The sequence below is a fragment of the Jaculus jaculus genome, chromosome 6 (assembly GCF_020740685.1).
Source record: "Jaculus jaculus isolate mJacJac1 chromosome 6, mJacJac1.mat.Y.cur, whole genome shotgun sequence".
NCBI classification, from domain to species: Eukaryota; Metazoa; Chordata; class Mammalia; order Rodentia; family Dipodidae; genus Jaculus; species Jaculus jaculus.
This window is the reverse complement of record NC_059107.1, coordinates 128,537,940-128,554,914: the sequence shown is the minus strand read 5'-3', so window position 1 is coordinate 128,554,914 and position 16,975 is coordinate 128,537,940. Positions and strand designations below refer to the sequence as shown.

General features: G+C 34.8%; 1 protein-coding gene across 1 annotated transcript in view; it reads right to left on the bottom strand.

Moving 5' to 3' along the window:
- The window catches only part of Lrriq1 (leucine rich repeats and IQ motif containing 1), a 196,072-nt gene that overhangs the window by 79,478 nt on the left and 99,619 nt on the right, over positions 1 to 16,975 (bottom strand). The window contains 3 exon segments of the mRNA XM_045152249.1: positions 35 to 156; positions 849 to 938; positions 15,255 to 15,374. Of these exon segments, the coding sequence (XP_045008184.1) occupies positions 35 to 156; positions 849 to 938; positions 15,255 to 15,374 (332 nt within the window).

The following is a 16,975-nucleotide window of genomic DNA, read 5'->3' as shown; positions in this document are numbered from 1 at the left end:
GTTTATCCCTCCCTACAGAAATAATTAAGAATACCTGCTATTTAATTGTGTGTGTTCTGAAGAGGACACATTGTCTTTTTCATTACACAGCCATGCTTGAGCTGGGAGACTTGGAATATTAAGTGAATTGTCATCAATTTTCACAATTCCAGAGTTCTTAAAAGAGTGAAAATAAATGTAAAAATTAAAATTAGAGCAATTATGTTGTATTAATTTATATACATATGACCATGTCATCTCAAAATATAAATCAATTACAAAATTGAAATGATGATAAAATTATATTACTTGACTATACATGAATGTCCTTTATTATAATGATCAAGAATGAATATGATTCTATGTTTCTTTGGTATAGCTTACAAACACACAATATGATTAATTGCACAAAGATCTTTTTAAAAATCTCAAAAAACAAAAACTTCAAAGATTATCAAATAAATAATAGCTATTGCGGTCCCCTGACCCCTGACTGAGGGTCTTCAGCTGCTGCCCTCCTAATGCATATTTCTGTATTTTAAAATGCTATCAGCTAGTGATTTTAGTCTCCTGCCAAACACACAGCTGAAGCAGATCTTTTTACTTTTTTTTTTCTTTTTTTTCTTTTTTTTTTTTTTTGCTACTGTGAAATAAAGTGTTGAAAGAAATCCAAAATAAAGAAAAAATTAGGAGCAAATGAAAGAAAAGTCACATGAAAAATTACATCTGGGGATGAGAAGGAAGTCAAAGGTTTCTAAAAGTAATTATGTTTTTTAAGTCAATAAATTGTCTTATTAATCACCACGGCATAGCAGAACCTTAAGAAGTGAGCAATGATGGAGCACACAGAAGTTTCTATGACATGTTACCTTTGGCCAGTGCAGCTGGTTTGAGAGAAGCAGTGTTTGTGAAGGGAAGCGGGTGGAAGCTAAAGCTAGCCATTCTTTCTCTAAGGCAGCCTGCACAAATATTAGAATGTACAGAATTTAGCTTGCATAACTTTCACAATGCTTCCTTCAAATTGCATAACATAACACAAATGTTGATAAACTACAGTGGAATTTTTACTTGCAGGATGTTTTTATTTGTTATTGTAAAAGGATGCACCTCTGTTTGATATAAATATTCTACAATATAGGATATGAACTCTGATACCCAGGGCTTGGATAAAATGAAGGTTTGATATTCGAATGTCTTAAATTGAAGTACAGATTATTTTTTTTTTTTGTTTATCATGATGACTTTCACCCAAGTCTGGATGAATCCAAGGGGAATCATCTTGTAATTTCTTTATGCATATTATATTTATGTGAAATTTCATTATTGAAACTTTATAATATCATAACATGGAAATTAAATTTTCTTTATATAGCTCAACTTATATATATATATAAAATTTCATAAATTTTCTAAATGTATAGAAAACATTTTGTGGCAATGTATAAAGTAGCATTATAGAACTTCACTCTTAATATAATTATTTGCTAACTAAATATGTAAAAATGTAAATTTTAATTTCAAATCTTAAAAATTTTATTTTAAACTCTCTCCTCATCTTAGAACATCTTTGTTACATTTTTAAAATCTCCAAGATTACTTTTTCTAGAGTGATGTTATACCAATTATATTACTGTTGTGTATTTAAGATACAATTACCTGAATTTTATTTAACTGGATTATCTAATGCATCTTGGACTAAAGGTCTGTAATTCCTTATGAAAAATAGATGATCAGAATAACAATTTTTGAAAAGAAGTAAAATGAGCAAACATTTTGACTTAAAATTAGAATGACTATAGACAGAGGAGATAACAATGCAATTTTCTACACCTACCATTTCAATGTACTTGGCCTGGACTGCCTTCTGAAAGATGACTGGGTAGGTGGGACTAAGACATGTTGGCTCCTAATAGGACAGGCAATAGCTAACTTTCACTTATGACACGTAAATGTAGAAAATAGAATAAAATTTATGTTATATGATTATCATATAATAGAAATGGGGCACTTCTACTTGGTAAGTAGTTTGTAAGATTCCTCCTAGATATGGAAAATTGACATGTAAATATACATTCTCACAGTTATATCTGGCTTCAAGATTGCTATTTGGCATTGAAGAAAACATTCAAGAGATCTGTTGTATACAGAGTGACTATAATTAATGCATTCTTCAACAACTCTGAGTGAAAGTTCAACATTCTCATGATCAATGAGATAATAAATATGCCAATAAACTTAATTTACCCATTCTACCAGGAATTCACATTTTAAATATCATAGTATATATAACGAACACATAATTTTGCCAAGTAAATTATGAAACCTTAGTATTGTTGAAGTAAAGGGGTATGAAAGGGAGAAGGGCTTTCACCAGAACCTTGATTGTTCTTCCTTGTTCTTCCTCTTCTTCTTCCTCCTTCCCCTCCCCTCTTTTTTCCTCCTCTATCTCACACCAAAAAAGATAAGACTTGAAGAAGGGAAGTCAGAAACAAAGGCTATAATTCAGGGGACATTATTATGAAAGAAATAAATTACTCTCAGATTTTGAAATGAAAGAGTTGATATAGAGTGGCCCTCCTTTGATATTTCTGGAAAATAACAAAAGTTAGTTTGTTAATTATTTGCAGTATATTTCAGCTGCTAATGTTAATTACTTGTTAAATCATGCCAGAAATTCAATAAAGTCTCACTGACTTGGGCAAAATGCTTTGCTTATAAAGGATAATAAAGAAATGTGATGACTGCTCTCTTGTAAGAAGGAAAAAACAATTGATATTCAATGTAAAATTTCAAACAAGAATCTGGACTCTGATTTTTGGGTTGTTTTTTGAATGCAAGGAAATTCTGGATATATTCCATGAAAGACAGAGAAACACCAAAGGTCACCTATAAATAAAGTTATATTATTACTCTGATAAAAATGCTAACATGAAGAGAAGTGAGAAGATATGAAGGAGACAATGTTATAAAAGGCACATGCCATCTGACTGGGACTATGGCAAAAGACCAGGGCTGTCAGGCAAAGAGCCTGACCTTTACACTGATTTTTATATAGATAAAAAACTTGTTTTTAAATACCTGCCAAACCACCTCTTTTTGATGAGCCCTGGAAAACCAGCTGTTTTCTCTCTGTAGCAGGCTAAGGTCCCAACAGCACAGTAACCAGTCTGTCTTACCATATCAATTCTGAAAGACTGTTCTTCCTTGGGAAGCCTACATTGAGTCTGGAAATATTGACTTTTTAAAAAATTGATGTTTAAATCTAAGGATAACTTTGATTATTTTAGTAAAAGATTGTAAAAACTTTTTTAAAGGAAAATTTGGCAATTCAATTTAATTCATCTCAATTTAACAAGCATATATATGGAGTTTTTGATACAGTTTTGTAATTTCATATGAAGACTCTGCTTCTTATAAAGAAATAATGCAGGGCTCTGTACTAAGAATTTTATAGGATTTTAGAATAATTCTTTTTTTTTTTTCTTATGAACATACTTTATATGGATGCATCATCATTCATACCATCTTTTCCCTTCTCTTGCCTCCATTCCCCAGGGGGCCCTCCTCATAGGGGTTGCTGGTATTCCCCATGGGTTTGTAGTTCATGCATCATGGGAGCAATAGTCAGTATTGGGGGGGGGCAATGCCTCTGGGCATGGAATCCCAACCTGTAGCTTTTACTATCTTTCTACCCCCTCTCCTGTAAAATTCCTTGAGCTATGGTAGGTGTGTTTGCAGTCTACTTCAATTAAAGTGACAGACACTGATGATACTCAACACATACCAAAGCAAAAATCCAGAGGCTCCTGAGAGCTCATTATAGAATAATTATTTAACCACTGTATCCTAAAAATTACTAGAAGTTAAAAAAGGATACTTAGTGAAAAATGCAAAAGCTCCTTTTAGTAATTATTTAAATACAACCATAAATATTACCAAGACCTATGATTTATATGAATAGAAGCTCATTAATGAAATATGTTTGATATTCTATACTACATTAAAAGAACTTTTTTTAAAAATCTGAAAATATCAAGAAGAATTTGCAAAGGTTTAAATACGTACATACATTTAAATGTGCAACATATGAATGGGGAGGGAAGGGAGAGCATTGAAGGGGTGGGAAATACAAATCTAGACTTAATGGCAATGGTACCATAAAATTCTACTTCCTAAAAGGCAGACCAAATGGCTGAACCTTCACCAGGCCCTTACAGGGAACACCTGAACCACAAGACACTGGAAAGTATAGGATCAAGGCTAACCCATATGCCTCAACAAGGAGGGGCCAATGGGGAGGGGGTAGGTCACGGATGAGCCTAATAATGGTACCAAACTGAATGTATTTGCTGAATACAAAACTAATTAATATATTTTTAAATAAATGCATAACATTTTAAAATGTGTATTAATATATGATTATTACCAATGAACACTTATACAAATTTTAGTCATTGGTTAAGATAACCAATGTCCAAATTCCCTTAAGGTAGACTGAGATTTTGAGGAAAACTCTGGCTATTTCATGACTATTACCAAAGTCTTACTCTTATTTAAATGACACAGAATAAAAAGATGAGTTTTGCTTCTGTACATGGATTAGGGAGTGCTGAAGGGGCCCTAGAAACATTGTAAGCACTGACTTGATGACTTTCCTGCCATTCATTTCCAGTTATCTTCAAAGTGACTCATTGTAATAAAAATTCCTTCTAATATTTTCTTGATATGCACTTGTAGCTTCTCACCACCACTGCAGTGTATAAATTTGGCCCAGGATGAATCTTACTTTCTTACTGACCTCTGTCAACCACTCTAAGTATGAAAGCATGATTGTTTATGTGGCTGGAGATTATTGTTATATACTATGTCTCTTTCACTAAGCCAGAGAACACTTCTCTTTACTGTTTTGCTTTGCCTCATCTGTAGGTTTAGTCTATCTTTGCATGATTCACCATAACATGTAGCACTCTGTGTAGTTGAAATAGAGAAAAATAAATCTCCAGAGATGAAAATTGTCCAGCTTCATAAGTTTTCCTCCTCAAAATTCTTTAACACACACACAAAAAAAAAAAATCCAAATTTAACTTTTTATGCTTTTCTGTACATTTTTCGGGATTCACGTTGTTTAAAGACAGTTATATTGGGTTTTTTCTTCTAAATAGCATAAGTAAAAGTGAAAATAAAATCTGAGAAACCAAGTCAAAAATTTGTTTCCTTTCTATAATTATATGTTGAAAGTGAAAGGGCCAATGTAAATCACTATACTACTTCTAAAATTATTAATATTTTATGATAGTTTGGCACAACTGCTCCCCCACAGGAAAAGTGAATCTCAGTACACTAAAATTATTGTTTAGACAATGGAATACACTGTGGACCCATGGATCAAAATGACTGCATTCATCATTAGTTTAGAGGTTCATCATGCCCATTATGTGAAGGTACTCGGTGGAGGGCAGAGTTCTTCATGGATGTGCTTCAACTGCATGACCTGTGACAGCTTTTTCCACACTCTCTCATCAAGGATGTTTGCATAGCTGATGGCCTGGTGAAATAGAGAAAGTCTGTGTCTCCATCACACAGATCATTGTCCTATCAAAACTCATGGTACTGGAAGCACATAGACGACATAGATGAGATCTAGGTGTATGCCACACACAAAGAAGAAATCAGCTTAGAGTTACTTTGTTAGTGAGCTTTTTTTAGGCTAATTCAGTGTGCTGTTTTCATTAATTATATCTCTGAATATAGAGTAGAAGATGACTTCTTTAGATTTATTTTTCCTATTCTGTTAATGCTAAAAGAGATTATCCAAATAAGAGCAGAGTCACAGATAGAGGAGTAATAATGTGACTATCTCTTGTGATTTGCCTCCTCTGGGATGATCAGTGGGTCAGAAGTTAGTGTGATCCCCTCTAACCTCTGACACCTGAACCTATCACTGTAGATAACTGCATACTCAGTTTTTTTTAAAGGTTTAATTTAGGACTGAAGAGCTGGCTTAGCGATTGAGGCACTTGCCTGCAAAGCCAAAGGACCCACGTTTGATTCCCCAGGACCCACATAAGGCCAGATATACAAGGTGGCCATTTGTCTGGAATTTGTTTGCAGTGGCCAGGGGCCCTGACATACACATTCTCTCCCTCCCTCCCTCTCTCTCTCTCTCTCTCTCTCTCTCTATCTCTCTCTCTCTCTCTCTTTCTTTCTCTCTCTCTTTCTTTTTCTCCCTCATCTGCTTCTTTATCTCTCTCAAGTAAATAAACTTTTAAAAGGTCATAATTTAATTTCTGATTATGATAGGTGTTATCACTCTTTTGCCAGCAGGTGTGGCTAGCTGATAAACCTGGACAAAATTCTGGGGCTTATTTTTCCCAGGTTTTTCTTGGGACCATGTCCACATGACTCTCAGTATAAGATGCCTCATTGGTGCAGTTAGTAGTGTATCAGTCTCATAATTCTCTGTCCCTCAAATAACCAGGAAACTATTGGCTCTCTAGTTCTTCCAAAGTAAAAGGGTGTCTAGTACCCACTCAGTACTATAGGCCATTCACATTTCTATGGTGCATAAATTTGTCAACAGGATCCAGTGGCCAAATGCACGAAGGTGTCACAGGGTTTGGATCTGAGGCCTTTCTGACACTCCTACAGGCTTCCTTTAGGACTCTTGTTGGAACTAAAAAGCTGATCAGTCAGGCCTTATTACTATCTAGGATGATTTTCCCAGTTTTAGATTCAGTAGCTAATAAGGTGGGAAGATCTTCAAAAGTCTCCCTTGTCCAAAGAAACTGTTTACTTAAAAATGTATCCCTTTGTCCTACATAGCAAGAGAACTTTATCTGAACATTGGCTGTTATTCTCCTTAGGGAAAATTAATTACACATCATGACTGAAGAAAAGCTTCTAGCTTGAAGGAGCCCCAGTTAATCAGGTTCCCCTAAATGCTTGCACCTAGATCTGATATGGTTAAGCTAAGCTGTTGCCAATGACCTCACACTAGTAAACTACAGACACCTTGTTGTGGCCCTCAACAAAGCACAGATATTGCTAAAACTACTTGGCTTATTCACATATGCCCATAGTACAAGTCCATTTCCGGCTGAATTGAGTGATTTATTTGACTGTTTTCTGAAATAGAATTTAATCATGAGTACCAGGCTTGTGACTCTAGAAATTTCACCTTGTTTCCCTATAGTAGATGTGGCCCCATTTTGGGCCATTGCCCCTGCCTGTTTCTGAAAATACACAACATTATAACTTCAATCCTGCAACATTATGGAATTAAACCTTTGACATTTCAGGTTCTGGACTATTTGGTCTGACAGTTTGAATCATAAAAGCTATTCAACAATGATCTGACCTTCTGACTTTACCTCTCTTACTTCCCCTGCGTCCAGGTTTTTCTGTGTGTCTGTCAGCTATGTACGCAGTGTGTATACAGCCATATTAGTACTCTAGTTAGACTCCTCCCTGCACCCCCCCAGGGGACCCTCCTCATTGGGGAATGTGGGTGGTGCATTGTGGGGTTAGCCATCAGTTATGTGGAAAAGACAATGGCTCTGTGATTAATGTCCTGACATGTGGCTCTAACAATCTTCCTGCCCCCTCTTGTGCAAATTTCCCTGAGCTATGTTGGGTTTGTTTTAGGTCTACTTCAGTGATGAGGTCTTGGGAGCCTCTGTGTCTCTGGATCTTTGGTTTGGTAGGAGTTGAGTGTTCTCTGTGTCTATCTCCTTTACCCTTGTGCTGGTACCAGGTTCACCAAGAAAGCAGTACTCTTGCTCATCTCCCCAATTATTGTGTCCAGTTTTGATAAGGCAATTTGACCAGAGAATATGACTGTCCTCAGAAAGGAATCATATGCTCTCAGCCACTTCCTAGATAATTATCTGAAAAATATGTAGTGGGTAGCATAAATCAATTTTACTAAATCAAGATTCTATTCTCATTCATGGGTAAGAGGAGCATTTCTCTTCCCTAAAGCAAACATTGAGCAGTGTGACTAACACCTGTTTAGGATACCAGCTGCCCTAATGAGCATTCAAGGTATTGAAATAAATCCTGGTGGCATTTTATTAAAATGCACTTAAGACTTTTACCAGAAGTGTATAAAAGAAAAACTCAGGCTGGAGAAATGACTTAGTAGTTAAAGGGCTTGCTGGCAAAGCCAAAAGACTCATGTTAGATTCCTTATTATCCATGTAAAGCCAGATGCACAAGGTAGTGCATGCATCTGGAGATTATTTACAATGGCTAAAGGCCCTGTTGTGACCATTCTCTCTCTCTCTCTTTCTCACTTTCTAAATAAATAAAATGTTTCTGTCATAAATAAATAAATAAATAAATAAATAAATAAAATACTAAAAAGAAAGAGTCAGGTATAATTAGAGAACAGTTAGGAAAGTTGTAGTTATTGAAATGGAATACCATGAATTTGATGAGGTGTATAGCAACCTACAGGCTATAAAAGGAATATATGAGATTATGGGAGGAAGATCAAGGGAGAGGGATTACTGGATTTTTGTCCATCAAACTACCCCTGCACACTTCCTTCCCAAACAAAATGCCTCTATGTGGCTCTGCTAATATGCTGAAAGCACCTTAAATTTCACAAATTCTAAAAATGCCATCCTTCTTTGGCTCTAACTTGATAAATATTTTCTTAAACTTATTCTGAAGTCTATTTAAAGATGAAAGAGACCTAAGACCTATACCTTCCATGCAAACCACAGCCAGATAGTTTATCCAAACCTACTGCCAGTTGTCCTACTGGATGGACAAATGCCACCAGAGGATATTATTATCATAAGATCCTTCAAATAGTTAAGAATACACTACTCTGGCCTTTGAAAACATGAAGCCATCTTTAACTCACTGGCCCAGACTGCCTGAATAGATGAATTGCCTTGGATTTTTTTTTTTTCTTTTGGAGATAAGAAGTTTACATATCTATACTTAGATTAAATTATCAAGCCTGGTTTGGAGGTCAGAAGGAGAACTTAGATCTTATTAATAATATTAATTAAATATACATATGACAGATTTAATGAATTTTGTCCCCACCACTTCAGCCAAAATTACTCAGATGAGGGTGGCATATTGTGAGAAAATTTGTCTTATAGAGATAGGACTTGAAGAGCTGAAACCACAGAGAAATTGGGGAGATAAGCATGAGTGCTCCATCCATGCTAAACCTGGTAATAAATGCTAGAGTTGAGGAGACAGACCCTAAGGATACTCAGTACCTACCCCAAGTAGAGATTTAGAGACTCCTAAGAGCTCATCACTGAAGTAGACTTAAAACTCACCCACCACAGCTCAGGGAATTTTACAGAAGAGGGGGAGGAAAGATTGCAAGAGCCACAGGTAAAAACATCATGCCCAGGGGCATTCTCTTCCCCCCTAAAATAACTGACTGCTGCTCCCACACACATAAACCAAAATGCCAGAGTGAATAACTGCAACCCCACTGAGAGGCAGGGATGAGGGAAAAGAGGGTACCAACACATGATGTATCCATACCAAATATGTTTTTATTAAAAAAGAAAGAAATAGGGCTTGACATGGCTTAGAGACAATCCTGTAACATTTCTGCATAATTGATGGTAGTGTTGGCTACAGGCTCTTTTCAACATGTTCATATATCATCTATGAACATGCCAACTACCTATAACCTCAATTAAAATAAAGATATGTGAGTCCACAGATTGGGGAAAAAGCACACCTATGACATTTAATATCACCATTGATGATTCAATTGCTGATTTATAAATATGCAGATTGTGGCTATGGATATAAATAGAATGTTCTATTAAGAAGAAAATATCAAAAGAGAAAATATCAGAAAATGTTATAATGTAACAAAGCTGAATGTATTTTATTATTCAACATTTTAATATGCAATAATAGAAATGCTCAATATAATTAACTATAAAAATATCCATAATGAATATACTACACCAAAGAAAGATGCTTTTGATATGCATATGTCAGAGTAAAAGAGTTAAACAGAAAAACTAGACTTACAGAGAAAATTATCACAACAAAGATCAAGTGATACAATAATTCAGCTACCCTCAATACGTATGCTCTAATATGTAGCCTCAAAATATGAGGCCTGTATTACCGATGTAAATACTAAAAGCCAATTAACACTGACACATAATCAAGGAAAGAGACTTTAGTGCACTTCCTCAATAATTCATAGACTGTCCTTTCCCTAAATCTCTCCAGATACAGAGGGCTGCTTTAAAAACACAGTAAAACTTGAAGAAATAAGATTTTAGTAACACTGGCTAGCCATACATTTCTTTTAAGTATTCAAGTATTTCCACACTTCTAGGAAACAATATTAACCTTACATCAAAATATTTCAGAAAATGAGAACAGAGGAAATGGTTGCTAACCAAATATGTGACAACAGAGACTCCTGAAGAGGTATAAAAAATAATTTAGGGAATGAAAAGATTCCTCAGTGGTTAAAGACACTTGCAAAGTTTGATGGCCTTTTTTAGATACTCTAGTACCCACATAAAGTCAGATGCACAAAATGACACATGTGTCTGGAGTTCAAGTTCAGTTGTAACAAGTCCTCTCACAGCCATTCTAAATCTCGTTCTCTCTTGCGCGTGCATGCACTCTCATAGAAAAATAAAATGTTTAAGCTGGGCATGGTTGTGCACAGCTTTAATCCCAGCACTTGGGAGGTAGAGGTAGGAGGATCGCTGTAAGTTTGAGGCTACCCTAAGACTACATAATGAATTCCAGGTCAGCCTGAGCTACAGTGAAACCCTACCTTGAAAAAAAACAAAACAAAACAAAACAAAGAAAGGAAATATTTTTAAAGTAAAATTTATATCTTGGGCTGATCCAGGTTAGGAACCGAAAATGAATGAGCCCTTATGACAACTGTCATTTTGTGAGATTGCTGAGATGATCTGTTCCAAGTTTGGCCATTTTTCTACAAATTACATTGTGTCATTTTTTTCTAAGGGCTGACTAGAATTCCATCAGGTAGATATACCACATGTTGGTTATCCATCCATCCAATGATGGGCACCTGGGTTAATTCCAGTTCTTAGCTGTTATGAATTGAGCAGCTATAAACATGGTTGAGCAAATATCTCTAAACTGAGGCATGGAGCTTTTAGGGTAAATACCCAATAAGGAAATAACTAGGTCTCTTGGTAACTTTACAGTCAACCTTTTTAGGAGCCTCCATATTGCTTTCCATAGTGGTTGTACCAGCTAACATTCCCATCAAAAGTGAATGAGGGCTCCAATTTCTCCACATCCTTGCCAACATTTGTTTTTGTTTGATTTTTTTTTTTTTTAATGTTTGCTATCCTTACTGGGGTAAGGTAGAATCTCATCATTGTCTTAATTTGCATTTCCCTAAAAGTTAGGGATATTGAACATTTTCTTAAGTGTGTGTTAGCCATTTGTAATTCTTCTTCTGAGAACCTCCTATTCAGTTCTCTGCCCCACTTTGTGAGTGGGTTGTTTGATTTTTTTACTGGTTAGGTTTTGAGGGTTTTTTTGTATATTCTAGAAATTAGGCCTTGGTCAGATGTATAACGGGCCAAAAATTTCTCCCATTCTGTGGGAGATTGGCACTTCTTATAGTATGTTTGTATTTGAAAAATCCTCTTCAGCATTATGAGATCCCAATGGTTATGTGATTGTTTGAGTTCTGGAGTTACTGGTGTTTTACTAAGGAAGTCTTTCCCTTTCTGATAACATGAAAAGTTCCTCCTATTTTTTCTTCTAGTAGTAGAGGAGCTTCAGGTCTTATATTGAGGTCTTTGACCAATTTGGACTTGATTTTTGTGCATGGTGTGATGTGTGGGTCTAGTTACATTTTTCTGAATATGGTTAGCCAGTGTACCAGCACCATTTGATGAAGATGCTGTCTTTTCTGCAGTCTACATTACTAGGGCCCCTGTCAAAGATTAAGTAGCTGTAGTTACTTGACCTAAAGTCCATATCCTCATTCTAGTCCATTGATCTATATTCTTGTTTTTAAGCCAGGACCATGCTATTTTTGTTACTATGGCTTTGTGATATAGCTTTATATCAGGTATGGTGATACCTCAAGAGGTGTTTCTTTTCCTGAGGTAGAACTGGGAAACAAGTCATAATCACATCCAGATAATGAGTTTGCTTTCCAATATCAAGTTCCCACTAATCTTGGGCTACAAGAGGGTCTTCACCCATTAAATTCACTCTAAAATAATAATAGTTATCCCATTTAACCTGTTCTGGCTTCACTCTCCATTGGGGAATCTGCTTCTCTTTTTCAGACAGAAGTGAGACCTGAGGAGAGAAATGACCCATTGCACTTCACCCCACCCCAGCAGAAACCATAGAGGATTAGGGGAAATGCTCACAAGTGTTGCTTTCTCAGTGAAACTGATGTCAGCACAAGGGAACATCAAGATAGACAATGAGGACACTCTACCCCTACCAAACCAGAGATCCAGAGGCTCCTAAGAGCCCATCACTGAAGTAGACTTGGAACAAACCCAACATGGCTAAGGGAATTTTGTGGAAGAGGAGGCAGAGGGATTGTTAGATCTACAAGTTGGGACATCATGCACAGAGACATTGCCTCTTCCCCATAACACATGACTGCCCCCACAATGCACAACCCACAATCCCCATGGAGATGACCAGCATCCCCAGTGAGGAGGGTCCCTTTGTGGGGGGACAAATATAAGGTAAAGGATGGTCCTATCATGTGCTGTTTAAATACTGAGTATGTCCATAACCAATAAAAAGTAAATAAAATTTAAAAATATATAAAAGTACAAGCACAAATGAAAAATAAAATAAAATTGACAGACTTAACTATTTCTTGAGTAGTAATGCATAAAGACTGAACAAAATTTTAGCAAGTCAAATATTCTATGTTTGACAATGCATTATACCTGAATTCGATTATAATAAAATAGCAAGATTTGGCATTATATGCATACATACATATATTAAGCCATATGTGTGTGTGTATACCTTCATCATCATAAACATACATCCATAAAAACCACCATTGCAACATATTGCTAAGAAAGGTAAGCTCCTTAATCCATAAGTGTTTCTATAACAAAGCTGTCAGGAACATTTTACTCAAACGTGGCATAGTAAAAGTTTTACCTCTAAAATGAGGGAGTAGAAAGAAGATGACTGACATTAGCAACTTTACTCAAATTGTACTGGATATAGTAATTAGGACAATAATACAAAAATAAGTAAACACATAAAAGGGATTAGAAAAAAAGGGATTGGAAAAAAGAAAGCTCTCGTTCTTAGGTGGCATAACTGCATAGAAGATCTTTTAAATTTTGACATAATCCTTTTTTACTAAAGTAATTGGGAAAGTGACTAAGTAAAAGACAAATGTAAGCATAAGAATTGTGCAAAACAGGTAAAAACATCAATTCCTAGGAATGTATCTAACCAAAAAAAAAAAAAAAAAAAAAAAAGGCCATGAGCACTATGAAGAGAATCTCTCTGGCTTCTTTCTTTCTACTGTGGACAGTCCACAACTCATTATGTTTTTTGTTTGTTTGTTTGCTTGTTTTTGTAAACACTATAATATTAGAAACAGCAGAAACTCACTATTCATGCGAATGTAAGCCAATATAAAATAGTATTTTCTCTTTTGAATATGTTGTTAAATTCTTCTCTATAAGGAAAACAGGCTTCAATTCAATTTTGTCTGAAAAGTCAGGTTAATTAAAAATTGTTGAACACCAGAAATAAATTTACAATGATATCTAAACCAGAAATATTTTGAATCTGAGTTGTAGTTGTGTTTTTAAAACAATTAACTTATTTTCAAGAAAGCAAGAAATTTTTGTCATACAGAATAAAATATCTTTTTTAACTATAAATAATTTACTGTATAAAGTAATTTTAAGAAACATCTCAATTATTCCTTTGAGTATTTAAAGCATGAGAAACATAAGTGTGTGAAATTCTTGCCAACTTTACAGCTATATTATCCATATACCAATTAGAGAATGCTAACAATGACCACTGAAGGGCTTTTTATCCTAACAAAATAAATTTGAATGCATGCAGGCTTCCTTTTGACTCTATAAAATCAACTCAAATGAGAGCATCTATTTCATTAGGAATAGGATAGTCTGTATAGTCAGACATACAATTTAATGAAACAGAATTGCAATGAGATTTGGACTGAATTTTGTATGAAATAAAAAAAAATAGAGAAAAGCACATGGCATAGAATTTAAACTCATAAATGACACTTGACAAACACTGTACTATTAACTATCAGCATTCTCAAAGCTGTGTCGCAATGCACACATACAGACATAAGTCACAGTTAACTGAGTTATGCAGTGGGGTCAGCATCCAAGACCCACAGTGGCTTCCTGAAGTCATGCACAATATCAAATCCTATTTGTAGTGTTTTTATCCTATGCAAAACAATAAGACATTTAAAGAAATAATAAGTAATAAAACTGAACAATTAGAACTATATACTGGTAATAGAATGGCTAGCACCTCTAATTTACACTCTAGCTCCAAGGCTAAAATAAGCATAACTTGAACACAAATTGTAATTTTGCAATATCTGATCTGATAACAAAGATTTCTGCTGAGTGGCTAGTGAGCAGGATGTTTTGATGCTGAGGATATGCTATACAAAGGGTAAAATGTTGACTTGTGTTCCACAAAAGATGGAGAACGGCAGTAGTACTCAGTACTGTATACAAATTAATATGTATGTATTACTTATTTCTGGAATTTTCTATTTAAACTTTAAAACTATGACCAAATGGAAATTTCTATAGTCACTAAATGAATCACAGTCATAAAATAAAAGAAAAAATAAATTTTCATTAAAAAAAATGACAACTAAGTGGCATCTATGATTCCTGAAGCTCCTACTACATGACTGGACATTTATAGGACAACACATAAATCTGAATAAGGTCAACCAGATGTAATTCTGAATCAATGTTATTTCCCTAATTTTAGTTACCGTCCTGTGGTTACATAAGACACTAACTTCTGGAGAATCAGGTCAAAGGGTGCAAAATGTCTTGGCACTACCATATGGCCACTTAATATACTGTACCAGCTTAGAGAACAAGTGAAAGAGATGTTAAGAAAGTAGTAGCATGTTTTTGCAAGTGTTATTTGGCAAAATATAATATTTGTAAGATAAACACATTAGAAACTGTCTTAATTTCAAAACAGCATACTCAGTATGTTAACAGCAACAACTGCTTGTTGTGGTTGGCACTTACTTCATCGAAAATGAAGTCCTCTAAATTTATTTCTTCATATTCTTCCCCAGACTCTTCACTGTTGATGGCCTCTAGGGCTGTCACCAGCTTCTTCCGTAAAATAAAGCCCTTCCACACTGCCTAAACAAAAATGTAAAGTATGTTATGTGGGGTTATAGATCAAATCTGGAGCCAGATTCTCTGTGTTATCCCATTAGGAAGATAAAACATCTCAGAACTAAGTTTAATGGCTCAATAATCTGTGTTTTGAACTTTATGTGACACTTAAAACTTCAAGATAAATTAAACAACTGCATGTGTCTGGATCTCAGGAGACTAGCTTTGTGGTAAGCAGAGAGGAATCTTTGAAACTCCCTCAACTGCACATGTAGGTCAACCAATCAATTATCTGACAATTCCTCCAGGACCCATTCCAAACTTGAAGAATAGATACAAAGAGAAACCCATTTTGCTCATTTTCAAATCATTCTAAGTAAAATAAGCTACAGAATAGGAAAATCTCAGTATATACACATGGGTATACTAGGGAGGTAGAACAGCCAATAACAATCAATTTCAGTTGATATTAAAGTCATCTAGATCTCTTAATATCCTGGGATAGAGAAGTTCTCTAAACTTCATCAAATATATGTGTGTGTGTGTGTGTGTGTGTGTGTGTGTGTGTGTGTGTATGTATATGTATATGTGTATGTATATGTATATGTATATACACACACACACATATATATATATACACACATATATGGTGAGAGTTAGTGTACATAAAGTAAAAAAACAAAGTAAAAATAAACTTTTTAGTATTCTATTTATCATGAATATCATGTATATATTACAAACATATACATTATACAAATATATTTTGAAATGCATGTGTATATATTATCATTTACATATAAAATAAAATAATATTAATTTTAAGTGGTTAAATATAAAGGTAAATACAGGAAGGATGGTACAGAAATTAAAGCCTGAATTCTCTGACCAAAATAAAATAAACACTATATAAAAATAACTGGCTCAAAGTAAAAATATTGGTATGTGGGCATAATCACACAACACAAAATTCATTATAATATGGATTGATAATATTTTACCCTAATGAAATACACCTAAAAGACAAATTTGGCCACAAATGACATCTTACAATTTGTGATGAAAAGATTGATAATAACCTCAAACTTTTATTCAAATATATTCAATACAGAGAATCAGAATATGCAAGATGGCCAGACTACATGAAAGGATAGTAATTATCTACAATCTATATAACAACAAGCCTGTGAATCCACACCATCACTTCAGAAAAGAATCCAGAAAGCTCAGTCAGAACCTCTCAACCACTGACCAAGAATAATTAAGACTTGGTAGTCAAAGGCAAGGTGTTGCAGCTGGCTCCCTTCCTATAGCAGAGGCATAATAAACAGAATTTTCTTATTTGTGTAATCTGTATTCCACCTTTGAATAGATGTACACACACACACACATGCACACCTACCTGCACATACTGGGGGGAGTGAGAAAAGAGAAAACAAGGGAATATGCATGTCATTAGGAAAAAGGATTTAAAAAGGATAAGAAAACAGATGTGCAAATGTAGTTAAGTAAATGCAACTATGTAACTTCTTTTTCTTTGGAAAAATTCATGATTTATTATTTTATTTTTTTTTATTAATTAGTTTTGTACTCAGCGAATACAGTCAATTTGGTACCATTACTAGGCT